This window comes from Procambarus clarkii, chromosome 88 (genome assembly GCF_040958095.1).
Source record: "Procambarus clarkii isolate CNS0578487 chromosome 88, FALCON_Pclarkii_2.0, whole genome shotgun sequence".
Taxonomy (NCBI): Eukaryota; Metazoa; Arthropoda; class Malacostraca; order Decapoda; family Cambaridae; genus Procambarus; species Procambarus clarkii.
In genome coordinates, this window is record NC_091237.1 from 8,371,337 (window position 1) to 8,381,644 (window position 10,308).

At 40.3% G+C, this 10,308-nt stretch overlaps 1 protein-coding gene across 1 annotated transcript in view; it reads right to left on the minus strand.

Moving 5' to 3' along the window:
* Positions 1-2,136: 2,136 nt before the first annotated feature.
* The window catches only part of LOC123745738 (PGC-1 and ERR-induced regulator in muscle protein 1-like), a 17,563-nt gene continuing 9,391 nt past the window's right edge, over positions 2,137-10,308 (minus strand). Inside the window, exon 4 of the mRNA XM_069317720.1 lies at positions 2,137-2,892. Coding sequence (XP_069173821.1) covers positions 2,137-2,892 — 756 coding nt within the window. The remainder of the gene's footprint in view (positions 2,893-10,308) is intronic.

A 10,308-nucleotide genomic window follows, 5' to 3' on the forward strand; every position in this document is an offset into this window, starting at 1 on the left:
AGAGTTCACATGTACTAATAATTACATCTGTACAATAAGGCTAGAATTCTTACGTCACCAGACGCCAGTATTGCGTCAGATTCCATTATAATAAACACAACTATATCCAGTGTGTCTGAGAATTGAATTTGATTCTCTATAAAACAACGGTGTTCTGTGTGATAATTAATTGCAGATAAACTGATCCCCAACTAATGCCAAATAGAGCGTTTATAGTTATAACTGTTATCTGGTAATAAATTTAACGTCACGCGTGAATGCCCTGGAGAGACTTTAATTCATCTCCATTGCTTGTTTACCATCGTAAAACGGGCAAATAATAATATTTAACTCCTCTGAATAATAAACCCGTCCTTATCCGAGCATTTCAATCACAACTGCGAGAAATGATAATATTCGTAGTAAATAATTTGTGTATCAAACGCGGACGCGGAGCGGGGCAGGGGAGATGCGAGTACACGAGGCGACGTGCTCAGAGAGAGACGCCATTACCCAAGCCACCAGGGTAGACGCCACCAAGAGCTCCAGATGAAAGTCGCCACTGTGAGGTGTGAAGAACCTTTGCAGACAACAACTTAGCTGGTGTCAGTGTCACTTTACACATCGTGTTGAATTGTCAAGAGATTTAATTTGACATTCAGCCAGGAACCTGTTAAATTTGTTCCGTGTAGCACAACGTGACCGGCCAGATAAGCGCGTCAACATCTAGGCCAGGCTCGACACCACGTGTTCGTTACAACGACGCCTGAACCTAGGACGCGAACTTCGGCAAGCCTTAACTTACACAGTGCCCTATTAGCTAGTACCTTTATTCCCATTTGATGCATCATTTAGGAGGGGGTTATAGCTGGGTAGTTGTCGTCATGCAGAGCGACTATAAAAAACCAAGGTTATTATTTACCTCCATTATTTAATTTAATTTTCTTGAACATAGATGTCTAGCAGCTTAATCTGTTGCTACTGAATGTAATTTGATTTACAGCGTGTGTGAAGAATTCCCCGAGCTGTCATTTCCCGTGTTAATCATCTCCCAGTGTTCCATGATGAGTCCAGGAGATTCCGAGGATGAGTCGTAACCGACTTCTTGGAAATCATCTTCAAGCTAAGACCCTTTCCGTATTCCTTAAATTCCATTATCTGTAGTATTATTCATGCAGAGCATTGTTTCTTTGGTTGACATGTGTTTATTATAATTATTAATTTCTCATGTTCATAATCTATGTTCTTATTGGTGATAAATATAATGATTCTATAATTGGTCATAGGATTAGATTATTGCATAATGAACTGGTGCACGAACCACACTAGTTCCTGGACATATATGAAGTTCCAGTAATAACCCCCCAATGTAGGTGTTTGAGGCTTTGATTCAGTTAAATTATACAGCCCATTAATTTATATAAGTGATCATATTCTCTAGTATTTATCCATAGTTACTGGTTCATCTAGGAATTTTCTAATGATCATATTTTATTAGTTTCCCTCTTTACTATAAAAGTGGGTGGTCCTTCGTAATAGAATTTCATTACATTAATATTTAAATAAATAGAGTCAAACCCCAAATGTCCCACAGATGGGTCTTGAAGACGGGTCTTGAGGACGGGTCTTGAGGACAGGTCTTGATGATGGGTCTTGAAGATGGGTCTTGAAGATGGGTCTTGAGGATGGGTCTAGAAGACGGGTCTTGAGGACGGGTCTTGAAGACGGGTCTTGATGATGGGTCTTGAAGATGGGTCTTGAGGATGGGTCTTGATGATGAGTCTTGAAGACGGGTCTTGAGGACGCGTCTTGAGGACGGGTCTTGAGGACGAGTCTTGATGATGGGTCTTGAAGACGGGTCTTGAGATGGGTCTTGAGGACGGGTCTTGAGGACGGATCTTGATGATGGGTCTTGAAGACGGGTCTTGAGGATGGGTCCTGAGGACGGGTCTTGAGGACGGGTCTTGAGGACGGGTCTTGATGATGGGTCTTGAAGACGGGTCTTGAGGATGGGTCTTGAGGATGGGTCTTGATGATGGGTCTTGAAGATGGGTCTTGAGGATGGGTCTTGATGATGGGTCTTGAAGACGGGTCTTGAGGATGGATCTTAATGATGAGTCTTGAGGACGGGTCTTGAGGAAGAGTCCTGAGGATGGGTCATGAGGATGGGTCTTGATGATGGGTCTTGAAGATGGGTCTTAAGGATGGGTCTTGAGGACGGGTCTTGAGGACGGGTCTTGAAGATGGGTCTTGATGATGGGTCTTGAAGACGGGTCTTGAGGACGGGTCTTGAGGACGGGTCTTGATGATGGGTCTTGAAGATGGGTCTTGAAGACGGGTCTTGAGGATGGGTCTTGAGGACGGGTCTTGAGGATGGGTCTTGAGGACGGGTCTTGAGGATGGGTCTTGAGGATGGGTCTTGAAGACGGGTCTTGAAGACGGGTCTTGAGGATTGATCTTAATGATGAGTCTTGAGGACGGGTCTTGAGGAAGAGTCCTGAGGATGGGTCTTGAGGATGGGTCTTGAGGATGGGTCCTGAAGATAGGTTTTGAGGATGGGTCCTGAGGATGAGTCCTGAAGATAGGTTTTGAGGATGGGTCCTGAGGATGGGTCCTGAGGATAGGTCTTGAGGATGGGTCCTGAGGATGGGTCCTGAAGATAGGTTTTGAGGATGGGTCCTGAGGATGGGTCCTGAGGATAGGTCTTGAGGATGGGTCCTGAGGATGGGTCCTGAGGATAGGTCTTGAGGATGGGTCCTGAGGATAGGTCTTGAGGATGGGTCCTGATGATGGGTCCTGAGGATGGGTCCTGAGGATGGGTCTTGAGGATGGGTCCTGAGGATGGGTCCTGAGGATGGGTCCTGAGGATGGGTCCTGAGGATGGGTATTGAGGATGGGTCCTGAGGATGGGTCCTGAGGATGGGTCCTGAGGATGAGTCTTTAGGATGGGTCTTGAGGATGGGTCCTGAGGATGGGTCCTAGGGATGGGGTCTTGATGATGGGTCTTGAGAACGGGTCTTGAGGATTGGTCTTGAGGACGGGTAGTAAGGATGGATCTTGGTAATGGGTTGATATTCATATCCATACAACTGGGTGTCTGGTTGTCCAATGCTGGAGGTCAGACGTTTGGGGGCAAAGCCTCACGAGACTTTGCCTGGTGATATGTGATTCTATGGCGAGTGTCAAGAAACTCGAGTACTCCACGTCGTAATCTTCTCTGGAAGGAAAGACGAGTCTCAGCAAAGAGTAAATTAAATGAAATTACGCGAAGGGAGCAGGAGGCTGAACACAAGGTACCATCTGGGAGGTGAAATCCTGTAAGAGTACAATGGAGCAAAAGGTCTGGGGTTGATATGACACCGAACCTGTCCCCTGAAGCCCACATCAAGAGAATATCATCAGCGGCATATGCTTGATTGGTCAACATAAGAACAGACTTTAGAAACCTGGGTAAGGAATCGTTCAGGACCTTGTATCACTTATGTCAGACCAATCCTGGGGTATGCAGCTCCAGCCTAGAGTCCATACCTAGTTAAACACATGAAAAAGTTAAAGACGATTCAGAGGTATGCCACCAGACTGAGGGGTATGAGCTGGGAGGAAAGGCTAAGGGAGCTGAACCTCACGTTCCTGGAAGACAGAGGAGTAGAGGGAGACATAAGAACCACATACAAAATTCTCAGGGGAATTGACAGGGGTGGTCAGAGATATACTATTTAGCATGGGTGGAGCACGAACAAAAGTACACAGATGGAAACTTAGTACCCAGATGAGCCACAGAGACTTTAGAAAGAACCTTTTCAGTGTCAGAGTAGTTAACAAATGGAATGCATTAGGGAGGTATGTGGTGGAGGCAGACTCCATACACAGTTTAAAACGTAGATATGATAGAGCCCAGTAGGCTCAGGAATCTGTACACCCGTTAATTGACGGCTGAGAGGCTGGATCAGAGAGCCAAAGCTCAACTCCAACAAGCACAACTAGGTGAGTACACACACACAAACACACACACACACACACACACACACACACACACACACACACACACACACACCACACACACACACACACACACACACACCACACACACACACACACACACAAATTACAAATAAAGCAAATGAGCTTGGAGAACGGGTACTAGAGGAAAACCCAGACATAATAGCCCTCGCAGAAACAAAGCTCTCGAAAACGATAACAAACGCAGTGTTCCCACAGGACTATGTTATGAGGAAAGAGAGGGAAGGAACAGGTGGGGGGGTGTAGCTCTGCAGGTAAGAAAAGGCTGGGATTTTAATTGCGATGGATATTCAGGGCTGTGAAGGTTTCAGTGACTACATAGCAGGTACCGTAACAAATGGAGGGAAAAAAATTATAGTCGTAGTCATATATAATCCACCACCAAATGACAGAAGACCTAGACAGGAATATGATAGAAACAACATGGCCACCATTAACATAATAGAAAGAGCAGCTTCTGTTGCTAGCAGGAACGGATCTTCACTACTAATTATGGGAGACTTCAACCATGGGAAGATAGATTGGAAGAACAGAGACCCGCATGGAGGACCAGAAACATGGAGAGCTAAGCTACTGGACGTGGCAACAAGAAACTTTCTAAGCCAGCACATCAAAGAACCAACAAGAATGAGAGGAGAAGATGAACCAGCAATGCTTGATTTGATATTTACCCTAAGTGAGTGGGATATAAGGGAAGTTAAGATGGAAGCGCCCTTGGGAATGAGTGACCACAGTACGACATATATATATATATATATATACATATATATATATATATATATATATATATATATATATATATATATAATTATATATATATATATATATATATATATATATATATATATATATGTTGTACCTAGTAGCCAGAACGCACTTTTCAGCCTACTATGCAAGGCCCGATTTGCCTAATAAGCCAAGTTTTCCTGAATTAATATATTTTCTCTAATTTTTTTCTTATGAAATGATAAAGCTACCCATTTCTTTATGTGTGAGGTCAATTATTTTTTATTGGAGTTAAAATTAACGTAGATATATGACCGAACCTAACCAACCCTACCTAACCTAACCTAACCTATCTTTATAGGTTAGGTTAGGTTGGGTAGCCGAAAAAGTTAGGTTAGGTTAGGTTAGGTAGGTTAGGTAGTCGAAAAACAATTAATTCATGAAAACTTGGCTTATTAGGCAAATCGGACCTTGCATAGTAGGCTGAGAAGTGTGTTCTGGCTACTAGGTACGATATATATATAGATATATATAGATGCCACACATATGACAGGTAAAAACATGCATTTTTTTAAACAGTGCCATCTGTTGCACGTAAGAGCAACTTTCACAATACTAAATATATTACAATTCCATTTCAATGTTTCCGATGGAACTGATAAATGGAATTTTCTTAGATTTCTATTTATTTTCATTTGATTTAATTATTTTGTGTGATATTGCATTGGAGTTGAGCTGTGTTGTTTACCATACCGTTCATTTCGTGAGTATAGTAAATTTTTTTATTGTTTCATTGTTTCATTGTTTTTCATCTGTTTTTTTCCTGTTCTTAATTTTCAGTCATGGGAACATCAGATCATTTGATGTTCCCAATTTTTTGATGATCAGAAAATCTGATTAGATCATTTGGGAATGTATCGGACGAAGGAGTGCGGTGGAGGACGAGGGGAAGGGAGTGGGGGATGGTGGGGTTAACGAGGGGACAGGGGTGGGAGGTAATGTTGGGGCGGACGAAGGGACGGGGAAGTTGGGGATGGTGAGAACGACGGGACGTGGGAATGGAAAATGGTGGGAAGGAAGAGGGGACAGAGGAGGAGGAAATGGTAGGGACGGTGAGGGGATGACGGAGTGTGAGATGGTGGGGAAGACGAGTGGCCGGGGTGGGGAGGACCAGGGGGACGGAGGAGGGGGGGGGGAATGGTGGAGAGGCCGAGGAGACGGGTGAGGGGAGAATGGTGGGGAGGACTGGGAGACAGGGAAGGTTGATGTGGTCGGGTACTGTAAGTCTATATCAATAAAAATGCAAATGTTCGTTGGTTCAAAATCGCTAATCTCCGAAAGTTCTTCACTGATTGCTTTGAAATTTTCATACAAAGTTCCATTCCCATCCGAGCAGTTTTATATATACAAACAATATAGATGTCACGTCTGTGACGGTAAAATAACATGTTTTTTATTGAAAAAAAAATTTTCATGTGTTTTTCATGTAAGGGAAATCTTCGAAACCTCTTTTCCGATTGCTTTGAAATGTTGACACAACGTTGCATTCGAATAGGAGTGATTTTTCATATATCTACTATATACATGCCACACCTGTGACATGTTTTTTTGGAAAAACAGCGCAATCTGTTGGATGTAAGAGCAACACACGCTGTAATCTCCGAAAATTCTTCACCAATTGCTTTGAAATGTTAACACAACATTACATTCGAATAGGCGCGTCTTTTTATATCCCTACTATAAATACCACCCCTGTGATGGGTAAAAACATGCGTTTCTGAAAAGCAGTGCTATCTGTTACACATAATTACAACATGCACGGCATACTAAATATGCAACGAATTCCATTTCAATGTTTCCAATTACATTGATATAATTTATTTTCATAGATTTCGATTTATTTTTTATTGAAATATTTTGTGTGAGACATTGTGTTGGAATTGAGCTGTGTTTTTACCATACCGTTCATTTCGTAAATATAAGTACAGATGCCACACCTGTGACAGGTAAAACTTTGCTTTTCTTGAAAAACAGCGCCATCTGTTGAATGTAAGATCAACACACATGCTATACTAGATAGGTAACAATTCATTTTCAATGTTTCTGATTGCATTGATAAATTTTATTTCCATAGATTTCGATTTATTTTATTTTTTAGTGAATTATTTTGTGTGACATTGTGTTGGAATTGAGCTGTTTTGTTTACCATACCGTTCATTTCGTAAGTATAACTATAGATGCCACACCTGTAACAGGTAAAATTATGCTTTTCTTGAAGAACAGCGCCATCTGTTGCATTTAAGAGTAACACACATGTTATACTAGACATGATACAATTCCATTTCAATGTCCTGATTGCATTGATAAATTGAAATTTCCTAGATTTTTATTTTTTTTATTTTGATTTAATTATTTTGTGTGAATTGTGTTGGAATTGAGCTGTGTTGTTTTTCCAGACCATTCATTTCGAGAGAGTAGTTTATTTTTATATTTTTTCATATTTTCATATAATTTTTAACTGTTTTTCTTATATCACAGTGATAGGAACATCAGATCACTTGATGTTCCCAATTTTCTGATGGGAACATTAGACCATTTGGGAAGGCATCGGACGAAGGAGTGGGGAATGGTTGGGATGACGAGGGGACGGAAGTGAGAGATGGTGCGGAGGACGAGAGGACAAGGGAGGGGGTAATGGTAGGGAAGGATGAAGGGACGGGGCAGTTTGGGATGGTGGGGATGAGGGGATGGAGAAATGGAGAATGGTGGGGAGAGAAAGGGACTGGGGAGTGGGGCATGGTGGGAAGGAAGAGGGAACGGTGGAGTGGGGAATGGTTGGGAGCCCGAGGAGACGGGTGAGGGGGGGGGGAATGATAGGGAAGACTGGGGGACAGGGAAGGTTGCTGAGCCACAGCAACGCGTGGCCGGGTACAGCTAGTCTATATAAATAAAAATGGAAATGTTCGTTTGTTCAAAATCGGTAATCTCCTAAAGTTCTTCACCGATTGCTTTGAAATTTTCACACAACGTTCCATTCGCATCCGATCGGGTTTTTGTATACATATTATATAGATGTTACGTCTGTGTCGGAAAAAAAACATGCTTCTATGAAAAACTGTGTTTTTCCATGTGTTTTTCATGTGAGGGAAATCTTCGAAACCACTTTACCGATTGCTTTGAAATTTTGACACAACGTTGTATTCGAATAGGCGCGTATTTTTATATATCTACTATATACATGCATCACCTATGACAGGAAAAAACATCCTTTTTTAAAAAAAAAACAGCGCCAAATATTGGACGTAAGAGCAACACACGCTGTAATCTCCAAAAGTTCTTCACCGATTGCTTTGAAATTCTGACACAACTTTCCATTCCAATATGCACATGTTTTTATTTACCTATTATATTGATACCTCACCTGTGACAGATGAAACATGTTTTTTCGAAAACAGCGCCATTTGTTGGTCGTAATAGCAACACACTTGCAATACTAAATATGTTATGAATTTCATTTCAATGTTTCCGACTGCATTGATAAATTTAATTTTCATAGATTTCGATTTATTTTAATTTGTATTGAATTATTTTCCTTGACATTGTGTTGGAATTGTGCTGTGTTATTTACCATACCGTTCATTTCATAAGTATAAGTATAAATGCCACACCAGTGACAAGTAAAAATATTAAATTTTTTTTAAGAAATAGCGCCATCTGTTGCACGTAAGAGCCACACACAGTATCCTAAATATGTTACAATTTCATTTCAATGTCTTCCACTGCATTGACAAATTAATTTTTTATACTTTTCGACTTATTTTCATTTTGATTTAATTATTTTGTGTGACATAACATTGAAACTGAGCTATACCATTCGGCTCATTCTGTTTGTATAAGTATAGATGCCACGCCTGTGACAGGTAACTTTTTTTTTTAAACATTGCCATCTGTTGCACGTAAGAGTTCTCCACACTATACTAAATCTATTGCGATTCCATTTTATTATTTCCAATTGCATTGATAAATTGAATTTTCATAGATTTCGAGTTATTTTAATTTTGATTGAATTATTTTGTGTGACATTGCATTGGAATTGATCTGTGTTGTTTACCATTCACTTTGTGAGAATGAGCATAAATGCCATACCTGTGACAAGTAAAAATGCATTTTTTTTTAAACGGTCCATCTGTTGCACGTAGGAGCAACTCACGCTATATAAATATGTTACGATTCTATTTCAATATTTCCAATTTCATTAATAAATTGAATTTTCATAGATTTCGATACCGATTTCCATACTGTTCATTTCGTGAGTATAGTTTATTTTTTTATTTTTTCATATTTTCATTTCATTTTTAACTTTTTTTCTTATATTTCAGTGATGGGAACATCAGATCACTTGATGTTCCCAATTTTCTGATGGGAACATTAGACCATTTGGGAAGGCTTTGGACGAGGGAGTGGGGAATGGTGGGGATGACGAGGGGACGGAAGTGAGAGATGGTGGAATGGATGAGGGAACATGGGAGGGGGTAATGGTGGTGAAGGACGAGGGGACAGGGGATTTTCGGGTGGTGGGGGACGAGGGGATGGGGGAATGGAGAATGGTGGGAAGGACGGGGGGACAGGGAAGCTGCTGTAGCTCAGTAACGCACATGCGTTGCTGAGCCACAGCAACGCGTGGACGGGAACTGCTTGTATATTATATATGTCGTACCTAGTAGCCAGAATGCATCTCTTGGCCTACTATGCAAGGCCCGATTTGCCTAATAAGCCAATTTTTCATGAATTAATTGTTTTTCGACTACCTAACCTACCTAACCTAACCTAACCTAACTTTTTCGGCTACCTAACCATACCTAACATATAAATATAGGTTAGGTTAGGTTAGGTAGGGTTGGTTAGGTTTGGTCATATATCTACGGTAATTTTAACTCCAATAAAATAATTGACGACATACGTAATAAAATGGGTAGCTTTATTATTTCATAAGAAAAAAATTAGAGAAAATATATTAATTCAGGAAAACTTGGCTTATTAGGCAAATCGGGCATTGCATAGTAGGCTGAGAAGTGCGTTCTGGCTACTAGGTACGATATATATATATATATATATATATATATATATATATATATATATATATATATATATATATATATATATATATATAATATATATATATATATATATATAATATATATATATATATATATATATATATATATATATATGTCGTACCTAGTAGCCAGAACGCACTTCTCAGCCTACTATGCAAGGCCCAATTTGCCTAATAAGTCAAGTTTTCATGAATTAATTGTCTTTCGACTACCTAACCTACCTAACCTAACCTAACCTAACTTTTTCGGCTACCTAACCTAACCTAACCTATAAATATAGGTTAGGTTAGGTTAGGTAGGGTTGGTTAGGTTCGGTCATATATCTACGTTAATGTTTACTCCAATAAAAAAAAAATGACCTCATACATAATGAAATGGGTAGCTTTATCATTTCATAAGAAAAAAATTAGAGAAAATATATTAATTCAGGAAAACTTGGCTTATTAGGCAAATCGGCCTTGCATAG